The 13,880-nt window shown below is 51.9% G+C and overlaps 1 protein-coding gene across 1 annotated transcript; it reads left to right on the top strand.

The window, feature by feature from the left end:
• Positions 1-873: 873 nt before the first annotated feature.
• CSRNP1 (cysteine and serine rich nuclear protein 1) lies at positions 874-13,614 on the top strand. Its single transcript, XM_075144259.1, has 5 exons — positions 874-1,002; positions 7,914-8,110; positions 10,454-10,713; positions 11,084-11,380; positions 12,511-13,614. Exons 2-5 carry the CDS (start codon positions 7,918-7,920, stop codon positions 13,492-13,494), a joined length of 1,734 nt encoding a protein of 577 aa, XP_075000360.1. The 5' UTR covers positions 874-1,002; positions 7,914-7,917; the 3' UTR covers positions 13,495-13,614.
• The last annotated feature ends 266 nt before the right edge of the window (positions 13,615-13,880 follow it).

Genomic DNA, 13,880 nt, shown 5'->3' with positions numbered 1-13,880 from the left:
CCCAAATCCATTGTGGGGTCCAAGCTGTGCCTGTGGGTCCCCAACCCCTTGTGGGACACAAACCCCTCCCATGGGACCCACATCCATTTTGGGGTCCACTCCTGCTTGTGGGTCCACAACCCCTTGTGGGACACAAGCCCCTTGTGGGTCCCAAACCCCTTGTGGGTCCCAAACTCCCTGTAGGACCCAAATCCATTGTGGGGTCCAAGCTGTGCCTGTGGGTCCCCAACCCCTTGTGGGACACAAACCCCTCCCATGGGACCCACATCCATTTTGGGGTTCACTCCTGCTTGTGGGTCCACAACCCCTTGTGGGACACAACCCCCCCCCGCGAGACCCACATCCATTTTGCGGTCCACTCCCGCTGGTGGGTCCCCAACCCCTTATGGGACACAAACCCCTTGTGGGTCCCAAACTCCCCGTGGGACCCAAATCCATTGTGGGGTCCAAGCAGTGCCTGTGGGTCCCCAACCCTTTGTGGGACACAAACTCCCCCCCCTGCGAGACCCACATCCATTTTGGGGTCCACTCCCGCTGGTGGGTCCCCAACCCCTTGTGGGACACAAGCCCCCCCCTGCGAGACCCACATCCATTTTGGGGTCCATGCCCGCTTGTGGGTCCCCAACCCCCTGTGGCTCCCCAACCCCCCCCGCGTGTCCCGACCCCTTTCAGGGTCCCCCGAGCCCCCGCCTCAGCGCGGTGCGGGGGGGGGGGGGGGGGCGGCGGTGCGGGCGCGCGGCGCGGGGCGGGGCGGGGCGTCCCGTCGGCCCTGACTCAGCGCCCCGCCCGGGGCGGGGAGGGGGGCAGGAAGCCGGGCGGGCCGGGCGCGCGCCGGCCCCGCGCCTGTCACCGCCTGCGTCAGAGCCCGGAGTTTTCCACTGACGAAAAAGGGCAGCGCGGCGCGGCGCAGCCCCGGCCCCGGCAGCGGCAGAGCGGGAGGCGCCGCGCCAGGCACCGCCGCTGCAGCCGGAGCCGCCGCGCCGAGACCCGCCGCCGCCGCAGGTAGGGCCCGCCGGGGGCAGCACGGCGGCGGGATGGGGGCGGCGATAACGGGGAGGGGGGGCAGCACGGCGCCGCGGGGGAGGCTCGGTGCTCCGCCGTCCGGGACCGCGGGTCGGGGGGTCCGGCGCGGTGTTCGGCCGTCGGGGGTCCGGTTCAGAGCCAGGTCGGTGCTTGCCCTTCGGGGGTCCGGTGCAGTGCCCGGCGCGGTGCTCGGCTGCCTGGGGTCCGGGTCAGAGCCCGTCCCGGTGCCCCGCCGTCGGGGGGTCCGTCTCGGTTCCCCGCCGTCCAGACCCGGGCAGGCGCGCCGCAGCGGCGCCGTCTGGCCGGGCTGCTCCTGCCCGGGGGCGAGCGGAGCCCGGCGGGGCTGGGGCTGGCGGGAGGGTGCGGGACCCCCCGGGGCAGCGGGACCGCGTTTCTCGGGAGGGGCTTTGCTGCTCCCCCGGCCCTCCCGCACTTTCCCATCGGCAGAAAACGCTGCGCTATATATACATATAAATACCTATATATTTATTCGGAGTAGCGCTGAGTTTTCCCCCTGTCAGTTAAAGCTCTGCTCCATCTTTACGGCTGCGGTTCCAATTTTTAGATGTTGAAAGAAAGGCGGGGGGGGGGGGAGCCTTGCCGGCTCGCTCTTCCCCAAATCTGCCCGGCTGGGGATGCTTTCCCGTCGCTACAGCAACACCTACCGACCGGCACACGGATGGACCGACGGACGGACGGGGAGCCGGCCCCCCCCTCCTGCCGCCTTCCGAAATAAAAAATCGGGGTTTCTACTGCGCACTTGAGAAAAAGAAAAAAAGGGAAAAAAAAAAAACCAAAACTACTAAGTTTTCTTAGTGTGGTGTTTTTTTTTTTTTTTTTTTTTGCTTGCCCGCCCCCCCCGGCACCCTCCGAAGTGTCTGTCACCTCCGGGTTACATAATGTCGCTGTAGGAAGAGGCTGACACATAGGGACAGCCCTTTCCTAAAGCAAGCCTACCTTACTAACGTCTGTAATGACATCGCCTCGGTGGGATGGAGAGAAAACCCTCACGGCCATTTACAAACCTCAAAGTCTTGTCATTTGTAACAGCGAACTCATCAGCAATTTTTTATTTAGTCCCCCCTCCCATGATTGTTTTTCTTTTTTTTTTTTTTCCCCTCTGCTGAGCAGTTTGCAGATGAGGCCCATCAAGGTTGGGGGGTTTATTTTCGGGATGGTGTGTTTGTTCTCCGCGTGGAGAGACTCTGCAGCTCCCGGCAAGCCTTTAATAATTCAGCGCAGGAAATGCGTGCGTATATATAGCAGGCAAGGTAATGCACAGCGTGTACCTACAGGAGGACAAATATGGAAACCTGGTGTGAATTATTCATGAGGTGTAATCAAATAGAGGATTTTCCTAGACAAAGCACACTTCGCTGTTTTCATATTTATTACAGCACAATCTGCGCCGAGTACATTTGAACCTCGTTTCATTTGGGCCGTGTCAGATAACCTTTAATGTATTTGCTAATGTTTCTTATTTACCTTTCAAGCTGTCAGCGAGAAATAAGGGCTTGATAGAAAAATCTGAAAAGCCTTTTTCTTTGTGGCCTTCCGAAAATTAGTAGATGGAGTAAGCGCTTCTGATGCTCTTCCCGGGGAAGGTGTTTTGCCTGTTCAGTCTCTGGCAGGAGAATAAACTCCTGGTGCTACGAACTGATTCATGCTCCTGCTCCGCGGCACGGGGTACTTTGGGTTTTGCTGGTGCGTAGTAGGCAGAGGCTATTTTTAACCGGAGCAAGGTTATGAAACCTTAGACCCAGCTGGGTGAAAATAATCTGGTCTGAACTGGAAAGCACAGCTTGCGTGGCTGGGAAGACGCGCGGGACCGTCCCCCGGAGGGTCCCGATGGGATGATCCCACTCGCCCTGACCGGGGGGTCAGCCCCGAAATTGGGAAGTGTTGTCATCATGGAGGCTGTCACAGTGACGCTGGGGAACCCACTTAAGTAAATATGCAAAGAATTAAAATAGTTAAATGAACAAGCAATGAATCAGTGTTGATAGCGCGGTGATTATTAAGTAACCCAGAGGCGTTACTGGGATCACTGCTGCTGTTAGATGTCAAATATCTGTGATAGCTAAACGGGAAGCTCAGCTCCGCACCAGTTTTTGGCGATACTCGCACCAAGGTTGCCTGACCCGCAATAAACAGCGGCGTGCAAATAAACACCGACCCCAAAAACTCCCCCAGGTTTGCTCCGCGAGTCGCGTTCGGAGCCATACCTGGCTAAAATATGCGGTGATGTTTTTTAAACTAATATTTACTCCTGCTAGACCTGCACAGCCACTGCGGCTCTGGGGGAGGGAGCGGGAGCCGGAGCCGCTCTGACTCATGGCTCAGCAGAGTTGTTAACTCGCTCCCGGCGCCCGAGCCCTCGTCCCGGTGTGCTGGGAAGAGTCCACCTTGGCTTCCCGGGCTGCAGGCAGGCAGCTGTGCTTGTAAAGTCGGCAAACCGGCTCAAAAAGCCAGTGGAAAATAAATACTTATAGTGTATTGCACTGAGGTTTTTTGTTGTTTTTTTGTTGTTGTTGTTGTTTTTATCCAAATTGCTTTGCAGAAGAAAGTTTGCTTTCAATAGCTTATGCACAAATTTGGGATCCTTCCATTCTTTAGGATGCTCCACCAATGGAAACCCTAAAATTTAAAATATCCTTGCTCGTAGGTGTTCTCCTGCAATACCATGGGAGTTGTGGCACAAGCAAACGCAGCTGCTGGACTTGCTGGGAGAAGTTTCCTTTGCCTTGCTTGAGCTGCTGCGTTTGCCTGCCCGGTGCAAAGCACGTATACAGCCCCAAAATATAACACCGAAACGTCTTCTCCGCATACTTCTGCACAAAGCCATGATGCCTCTTTGTGCAGTCTCTTATAAATAGACTAACTGGACACTGGTAGAGGTTTTAGTTGCCTTCCTCTGCGCTTGGCTAAACAAATGCCAAACCTTCTTAAATCTAAATTACTCGAAATATTTACTGTTGAGACGTCGTCCAAGAGGAGGATAGTTAAAACATTAATTCCTCGCATTCCAGTGTATTAGGGCTTTACCCTGCAACTTGCCGAGTGCCAGAAATGGGACTTTGCAGATTTGATTCCCTTCCCCCCAACTAGACAGCCACCCCCCTGCTCCCCCCACCCAAAGTTTAATGCTTTAAAAAAAAAAAAAAAAAAAAAAAGGAGGGAGAGAAAAAGAAAGGAATGCACATCTGGGCTAAATATTTGTTAGAAAGTATTCCCAGGATAGTGGGAGTTCTAGTGCCAGAGAGGAATTCCTGCGGGTTTGATCCATTGCATTATGTACTTGTTCCAAAAGCTGTTTTCAGTAAAATAGATGAGTAAGAAGTCTTAGCCAAGAACAGAATGTCTTTTTTGGCAACTAAAAGGAAGATAGGATTATTTTATTTCAGGTTATGTAAAAAAAAAAAAAAAAAAAGGAGAGAGAGAGAGAGAGAAGGTGGTAAAATCCTGCACTTGGTGGTGCCTGCAGAGATTTGCAGTGGCAAGCACAGAGATACATATTTTTTTTTTTTACATGCTGTGCACATTTTTGTGACTTCTTTGTAAGATATCAATGTGGATTTAAGATTACTTGTGGAATTACTGCAATTAAAATATCCTCGCTGTGGCTGAATTGGCCTCTGGGTTTTTTTGGCTGAGCGGCAAGTGGTTTCAGCAACATGGCTTTCAAGGCAGGGTCCAAATTGCTGGCGTGAATTCTGCTGCCAAGTGCCGGGGCGAGAAGGGGAGAGGATCGCCTCTGCCTTGATAGCGAAACCCTCGTCTGGAGGATTTTTTGGGGGTGGATACAAGCAGATACCAATGGGTGCAGCCCCACTACATTGCTTGTAGCTCCTGAGAAGGATTTGAAAACTTGACCTGGAAAATGTTGCAGCCATAAATCAGCAAAGAGGGGGAAGGTGTTACGGGGGAAAATTAATGTGTTTTGGCTGGTGGGCAACAGGTTCACCAGCTTTTTCCCATTAATTGAGAATCATGTTTGCACGACACCTACTTTGCATTAACAAAACAATAGGTGTTTTGAATAAGACGGCATGCCAAAGGTGTTTTTTTTTCCTATGCATTTGGCTTATTCTCATAGATGGGAGGTGCACACACCTCCCTTCATCCTTCTGCCAGACGTGGCTAATCAGGGATGATAGTATTTGGGGGGAAAAAAAAAAAAAAAAAATTGCACCATCTTATACACAGCTTGCCTTGGCTCTGGCTTGGTGTTTGTGTTAATTCGGTTAGCTCGCTTGAGGAAAAGGCTTCGGTTTTTTCTTGCTGTGTGGTTTGGGGGAAGGCGGCGCGGCTCATGATGGGCGCTGTTGGGTTTGCAGGAGACCTGAGCATCAGGGCTGCGTCGCTCTGCAGCATCGCGATGTCCACCTTCTCGCTTCTCTGGGAGTCCTGCAGACCAGGTAAATCCCGGTAGAAATGAATGCCACGTGGGGTTTTTTTTTCTTTTTGGTCCGAACCTGGGAGTTAACCCCATTTCAGCAGTGTGACCTTGGCTACTCCACCACCCTCCGGTGTCTCCCACGAGGCTTGGATGTGGTCAACATCACATCTCTGAGGGTGTTTGCTGCTGGACATGTGTCCTACAGGCTTTTCAGGGAGCTGGTTTTTCCCTCCCTTGGCTAGACAGTTGCATCCTTCACCGGCCACATCAGGGATGTCCTTTGGAGCAGCGAGCACTTGCTCTGAGGCGTGAACTGATGCTCCTTGAAGCCACGTGCGAGGGTTTTTTTGCAAAGTTTTTTGGCTGCTCCGGGTGGACAACGGGATCAGCTGGTATGAGCAAACCTCTGGCTGCAGCTCAGGCTTTGATTCGAACCCCTGCCGTGGATTTGGAGGGTTTCTTTGCTCCTGGTCGTTTCTTAAAGCAAACATCAGACAGAGCAGAAGGCACCAAAAAAAAAACCAAAACAACAATAAAAATAAAAGGTTTGTAAATGCAGCCAGGTAGCTGGTTTGGGTGTCGTGGCTGCCTGCGGGATCGCACAGGCAGGAAAGGGGTTAATCCAGGTGTCAGGTAGGACATGCGCTGCTGGGGCTGGAGGGTGGCCAAATTCACCTTCTCCCCATCTGTTTTGGATTAAGGCCAAAAAACCCAACAACCCTTCCATGGCAAAACCACCTGCAGCTCCAGGGCTGCCGAGGAGGAGGAGGAGGGATGGAGGGGATCGCCTCTCCCCAGCCCCCCAGGTTCGGGGAGCCGTGGGGGATGCAGCAGCCCCATAGATGCACGATGCAGTGAATGATTAACTTCTTCAGAGGAACTGTTTCATCCAGGGATTTTTTTGACCTTTTAGGGGACTATTGTCTCTTGGGAAGCTGTTGGTAAACATAATTAATGAGGGCTGGCGCAGGGCTTTGAAGGCACCGCGTGTGCTGCCGTCCTGCTCCGTGTTACCGTGCGGCGCCGTCGAGATGCTGAAGATCCCATCGTGAGGAGGTTTTGAACCCGGTGTGGTTTCTGTGCTGCCTGCTCAGGGCTGTCAGCAGGGCGGGTTTGGTGGTTTTTTTTTCTTTTTCGGAGACTTAAATTAACTTCAGACATGCAAAAGAGGGTGAGAAAGTGCGATGGTTATAAAGAGCAAATTTGGCCGGTGGAGGAGTTTCAGCTGGCGGGAGGGGATGGGGACTGGGTGTCTGGCACCCCCGCATCCGCACTGTCACCGTCCTGGGGCTGTATGTGTCTGAAGCATCCCGGTGTCATCCGAATTTCAGGGATGCTTTAGGTTTTGCCTGCTATCTCTGGTTTTATTGAAGCGCCGGGGTGGCTGGTAGCATCCCGCAGTGCCGGGGCTCTCCCCTCCTTGCTGGAGGGATTTTCTGGGCTGGGGCTGCATCTCTCCCACCATGATTGTGCCTTACAGCCCGGTGGGATGGGGTGAAAGCAAGTCACTCCTCTGGCAGCAGCCTGGTTTTCAGCTTTGGGTATGGCTCACTGGCTTCAAAATAAGCTGGCAGTGACTTCTGCAGAAGCAGAGGCATCTGCTGCGATGTTGCCAGCGTCTAAAAGGAAACACAGTCCATCGTCTGTGCAAGAGCATCCCAGGCTAGGTGGGCTCTGAGATCCATTAGCCTATTGTAGACAAGGTGTGTAGCTTTTGTGCAATTTCAGGAGACGAAAACCCCACAAACCTTATAAAAGCAAAGGTTAAAAGATGCAACAAAGTTATTTTTGGTTTTCTTTTTTTTTTCTTTAAGATGAGCAGGGAAAAAGCATGCAGGAAATTTAGGAATCTAGACAAGTACAGAGCTCCTTTGTTTTTAATTAGCTGCGTTGTTTTTAATTGCTACTATGCTTGATACATAACCCAGCCTAAACAAGAATAGCTTATTGAATGGGGGACTGACTATGAAAGGCACCGTGAGGAGAAGGGCTGTTCTTCACAGTTGATATATTTGTATTTCAGTGCTTCATTTAATAAGTCTGTTTCCCCAGGGGGCTGTAGCAAGTAAATCATGCCAACAGATTGTTCTCTGCAAACTGGCTTATTTTTGTAATTAGCAAGACGTTAAAGCTGTAACTGCATAGAAAGCGATCTGGGTAAGGAGTTAACATAAAAGAATTAGTAAGCAAAATGTAATACTTATTGTTTGATAACATTTGTGTTGATTGAATTGGTTTCTGGACAGTTTGTTGTCTGTGATAGTCGGTTTTTCTGCGGCATCGTAAAATGGGAGAGAAATTCAGCAGGTGTGCACAGCGCGAGTAGTAAGGTGTGGGTTTTTTGGGGGGAGAGCACTTTTTGGGAATCACACCTGCATGGCCGGGTGGACCTGGTGGAGAAGTCTTGCTGGGGGTTAAAGCCATCCTGCTCATCACCAGAAACTGTTAGTATTTCCTTTGCTTTATTTTGCTTTTCTCCTTTGTTTTCCAGTTATATGAAAATTTACGGCATCACCATGAGTGGGGTTCTGAAAAGGAAGTACGAAGAGCTGGGGGATGACAGCACCTACTGCTCCTCCTCCTCCTGCTCCCCCCTCTCCTCCTCGGCGTCCTCGGGCTGGGAGTCGGATGAGGAGAACTCCCGTGGAGAGCCCAAGCCCAGCTCTGCCTTAATGCCCAGCTTCACCCGTGAGTATCTCCGGCAGCTCCTTTCCCGGGATCAGACATGCCCACGCACGGGTTTTTTGTAGCGTGGTGGTGGGTCGTCACCTCTGTCCATGCAGAGACCCCCTTGGAGCACATCTTCAGTAGTGGAAGTGGCCATAACACCAGCTCCCTGTCATTATACCCATTTATCTTGGTTTTATAATCGGCCAGCATTCCTCAGCCCTTCCTCCCAGCATTTATCATTCCTTTATAACATTTTTGCTGAAGTCCAAATTTCCAGGAGTGGAAACCCAAAAACCCGGCTGTGCAGATATGCAGGTGCCTCCAAGCCAGTGCTGTAGGACCATCCCACCACCCTCAGTCCCCTGTCAAGCTATTCCATAGGCAACGACTAAACAGACAGCAAAGGCCCATAACGCTGTTTTTTAAAAATGATTAACCAGTAGCGTAATTACCATTTCAGAACCCGTTTCCTACGTAAGTTGGGTACGTTGCCAAAGAACATGACACGTTTGACATTGCCTCCGCTGTTAGTACAGATAAATGCTATTTTGTTTTCCCAGCAGTATCAATTTTGAGAACTTTTAGGAAAACAGAAGACAAGGTTGTAAAATCCTTTATCTGCCATGCGACGGGAAAAATAAAAAATACAATAGGGGACCATCTTGACGGAGGAGAAATAGTCCAACCTAGTAAATTATACTGAACACCCACTGTATATAGCAGTTAAGGTCCACTTAGCAGACATACACAAACACGCAGTGGTCTGAAAACGCTTTAGAAGTCTTGTAATAATAAAGAGTCTCATTCTTGCTTGTCTTCCCAGGTTTTGTGACAAAACAATGAACTTTTTGTATTCTCTGGCTCAATTGGAAAAGGGTCAGGAATGGGAAAACAATTTCGGAGCGGGGGGGTGTGGGGAGGGAGAAGCAAATGCCAAAGTGCAGCAGCTCAGCCGATAGATGATTGCGGTGGTTAACTTGCCTCTTGATAAAGAGCTAATGTTTTAGAAGATTGAGTCAAGGTTATTATGAAAATGCAACGCGCAGTGCAAAGATATCATCAAAGCGACTGCAGAGCCCAGTGTGAAACCCTCAGCTATTTAGCAGAAGCTGCTGACGCAGCTGGGTGAACACTTTTTTTTTTTTTCATATGAAACTGAAATGCTATATTTTGGCAAGCGAGACTTGTGAAACACGGGTGCAGCTAACTGTCCGGTCTTGCACTTTCCCAGCCTTCGGGGCTAGCCAAACCCCTTGGGTTTTCAGCAGCCCTTTAGGTTGGCTCCGCGCAGTAGGGCTGCCTGCGGCTCTGTCATCCGAAGAGGGGGGCTCGGATCCCAGCTCTGCAGGAGTCGCCCATCCTTTCTGGGTTGTTTTTTTTTCCCATGTTCTCCATGATGGCAACCAAGACATCCATGCAGAAAATGGGACCAAAAAAACCCACCGAATTTGTGTGCGTCGCTGACTCTTGTTCCTGACATGCTCATGCAGCAGAAAAAGCAGCTCGGTAACCCAGTACCACTGCGTTTCACTTTGCTTTCTGTGGCCAGCTACGTTCGTGGAAACTCATTGACTCTGAAACTGCCCTGGCTAATTAGTCCACCTCCATCTGCTCTGTTTGCACGTGCAAATGTGCAGAACTAGGTATCTCTGGAGAGACTCCACTTTAAATGGTGTGTAGCATGTTTCAGCAGTTTAAGATAAACCAGCGTCATGTATTGCCATGTTTACCCTGGGATCACCTGCATAATGATTAACATCTTTGCAGCTGCTCTCAAATGAGTCTCTTGAGAATAAACTATAGATTCTTAGTTCCTCCCACTGGATGGTGAAAGGAAGTACCAGAAAAACAGCCGTTTTGGCTATTTTCGGCCCTGCCACAAAAGCTGGAGCCACGCAGTGCTGGAGTGTTGGTGCTCTGGCATCCTGGGAGCAAACTGCGAGCTCTTGAACATGGGGCAGGGTGCTTGGGTTTAGAGCCAGACAGGCACGTAGGATGGCTTGTTGCTTGTTCGTTATGCTCTGCTGCACGTGAAGAATAAGCAAATGTATGTTTCCTGGAGGAAGTCAAGCGGGAAGGAGAAGCAGCAGCCGTTTCTTAGGGTGAATCTGATCGGTGACTCCAATGCATCAGGACTTGGCTTAGTTTCCTCTCCATCCTCATGCCACCTTTGAAGTGTTAGATCCTAAAACACCAGAAGCCGTCAAGCGATGTTGTAACCTTGTCCCATCATGTCCCTGTTGAGAGAGTAATTGCAAGTCCTGCCTGTTTGTCACATTTACAGCCTGTTTGTAGTATTTCTATCCTGTCTGCAGGATGGCAGTACTGACTTTGTGCTTTTTTTCCTTCCCCCATTTTTAGCCACGTCTATCCTGAAGAAATCCAAGCGACTAAAGAAGAACAATGTGGAGTTTGACCGGGTCACTGTGTTTTACTTCCCACGCTGCCAGGGGTTCACGAGCGTGCCTAGTCGTGGGGGCTGTACCCTGGGGATGGTGAGCAAACACAGCTCCTCCCGGCAGTTCACGCTAGCGGAGTTTTCAAAGGAGCAGGAAAACGTTCGTCGGGAGAAACTTGAAGAGAAATTGAAAGAGGAGAAGTTGGAAGCGTTGAAATGGAAAGTGAGTAGGAGCGTGGGGCTGGGTTGGTGAGGAGCGGGTGGATGTCGTTAGTTGATGGCCATTTTTTATTAGGAGCCTCTCTGAGACCTGAGGGCATCGGTCCTTAACCCTCTTTGGGTCTCCAGAAAGCACAGGCTCCGGTGTGGGATTTTCAGCTCAGTTTTCCACCCTTGAAAGGTGGTGAAAGAGATGCTGAACTCCACGTGTCAGGTGTCTGTCAGGTCTCTGGGGGCTTTGACACAGATTTTGGTCTTGGGGCCAGCCACCATGGGGGAGAGATCTTTCCTTTCTTGTTTCTCCTGACCTGGGATTGCTGATGGCTTGGTGTCCCTGACAGGTCCCTAACACTTTACCTGCTTTTTGCCCTCAGCTAACCATGAACGGCACGAAGGAGTCGGAGGAGGCCAACCAGCTCACCATCGAAGACATCTCCGACGACGACATCGACGTCAGCAACGTGGACCTGGAGGACGGCTTCTTCCTCCAGCCCTACCCTGCCAAGAAGAGACGCGCGCTGCTGAAAGCCATGGGGGTGAAGAAGATCGACAAGGAGGAGAAGCGGGAACTGCACAACATCCGCCTGTCCCGGGAGGACTGCGGCTGCGACTGCCGGGAGGTTTGCGACCCGGAGACCTGCAGCTGCAGCTTGGCAGGCATTAAATGTCAGGTACTGCCCTCACCTCTGGGCACGGGGGAGAAGCTGCGGCTCCGGCTGGTGTGTACGTTAAAGCAGGGGGGTTTTGAACAAGAGCTAGGGCAGCTTGTAAAATGCATCTGTTCCCACCTGCGCTCGGACTGAAGCTCTTGGAGATGCTCCCCAGGCTGCAAGGCAGACGCTGCTCGAAAGCGTCCGCTTCCCAAATCACACGTGTCACCATCCACACGCTGCCGCTGCAGCCGTGGGGATGTCCCTGAGCCTGCAGCATGAATGCCCCCACCCCGTCCGTCCCCAGGAGACCCGTGCCGGCTTGGTCTCCTGTTGGAGATGAGACACGTGGGAATGCCTTCGCAAACGAAAGCTTCTTGCTCCTCACACGAGGCTGCGATTTCTCCTCCTCCCCCTTGGTTTTATTTTTAATTTTATTTTCCCTTGGTGTGTATCACAACTCGCAGCGCGCTCAGGCGAACGTGGGAGTGTCAGCTGAGTGTCAGCCCACAGCTAGCTGTGCAGACCGCCTGCAAAGTGGGATAATCCCTCTATATTCAATTAGCTTATTATATTTTTCATTTTATTTTTTACGGGTGCCTGCCCAGCTGTGTTTGGGGAGCCACATTCCCTATTCTGGGTACCGCTCGCCCCCCCGATGCCGTGGTTGCGGGCTGGGGGTGCTGTAGGGTGGGTGTGCGCAGGCGGATGGGTGCGCACAGGACGGGTGCTCCTTGTGCGTGTCACAGCCCCCCTCTAGCGGCTGCTGGTAACAGGGACATAAAGGTGCCGCAGATGCCTGTTGAGCAACTTCTTCTTGTCTCAGCAACAGGCAATACGGATCAGGTGTTAAATATCGAGATGGAATATATAAAAACTTATGTTTGCCCCCTTATGTCTCCTTTTGGAGCATTATATCTTGCTTTTTTGGAACCGTTTTAACTTCCTTCAGTTGTACTGAAATCCAATGTTTTTATTACAACACTTCAAAAGAGCAGGGTGTCTTTTACTATTATTACTATTTGTTTTAGTCTGCTTTTAAACCCCTCAGCTGTTACTTGGTTTCTCGGGGCGGGCGAGTCACGGGCGGTTTCGATTTTGCGCCGCTGGGTTCGGTCCTAACCCTCCGCCTCTGCTTCTCCCCACGCCAGATGGATCACACCTCCTTCCCCTGCGGCTGCACCAAGGACGGCTGCGGCAACACCGAGGGCAGGATCGAGTTCAACCAGGCCCGCGTGCAGACCCACTTCATCCACACCATCATGAAGCTGGAGCTGGAGAAACAGCAGCAGAGCAGCGAGAAGGTGGTGGAGGCTGAGCCCCCTTTTCGGGAGCGGCTCCCACCCTTGGGATGTGCAGCGGGGAAGGGCTCTTTGGAGGAGCGCGCCGTGCCGCTGGCACCCGCCTTCCAGTTCAGCCCCGACCTGGAGGCCCTGGGGGAGAACAGCTGCAGCAGCGACATGACGGACTCCTCCATCTCCTCCCACCCCAGCGAGGACCTGGAGGAGCCCTACGAGAGCCTCCCCTCCGACAAGTCCCAGTCAGACGTGGATGACGACGGCTTGGCACGCATCCTCCACTTCAACGACTCGGATGCCGAGGAAGAGGGTGGCCGCGGCCAGGATGACCTGAGCTGCTTTCACCCCGCTGACTTCTTCATTGAGGACCACGGCGGCGAGGCCAAGCCTGTCCCCGGCCATTTGTCCCACCTCTCCGAGTGCCTGGATGAGAATGCCAACCAGGATGGCGGAGGTTTGCTGGAGGATGCTGTCCACGCGCGGTGCGATGGGCTGTCCTGCTGCGCCTCATCCCCGGCCGAGCCCTGCTCCAAGAGCTACGCCGACCTCAGCCTTTCCTCTGACTCCTTGGATTTCTTCCAGTCCTTCTCGGACTATAACTTGGGACCCCTTTACAACTCCTTAAAGGAGTACGAGAACCTCGATAACTTCTCAGCGTTACAGTTTCAGTTGCCTAATTTCCCTGGCTTCCCGCAAGCCGGAGATCAGGGCTCTTGTTTCTTGGAGTCCCTCATCGGTTTGTCCGAATCCGTCCCCGAAACCCCGGCCCCTTTCACAGACAATCAACTTTTGGAGGATGCCATCAAGTCATCGCTGATGGAGACGGTGAAAGTGTGAAACGCCCACGTGGCTGGGGTGGGAAGGACCAGCACCGAAAGGAAAACCGAAGAACGGTCAGATGGGCAAACTTTCACCAAAAGGATGATAACGCTACTCAAAAATACGGAGGAAAAAACAACAACAAAAAAAGACTTTCTAAGCAAACAAACTATTTTTGGTCTTTATAGAACATGGACGTTTTGACATACTGCAGCTACAATCAGTTCTCTCGCTGTTTGTGCAAAAATTTCTAAACTTTCATGACGGGGTGGGGTGGGGAGGGAGGGAAAAAGACTTTCACGTATGAATTTCCTTGTGTTTTGTATGAAAAGACCAGTTGAGAAATACTCCTCGCTAATGTTGCCAGTCGTACACACAGCCCCTTCTAGAAACGTTTCAGTGTT

The sequence above is a fragment of the Calonectris borealis genome, chromosome 2 (assembly GCF_964195595.1).
Source record: "Calonectris borealis chromosome 2, bCalBor7.hap1.2, whole genome shotgun sequence".
In the NCBI taxonomy this organism is placed as follows: domain Eukaryota; kingdom Metazoa; phylum Chordata; class Aves; order Procellariiformes; family Procellariidae; genus Calonectris; species Calonectris borealis.
Note: the sequence above shows the minus strand (reverse complement) of the source record. Positions and strands in the feature narration are given on the sequence as shown.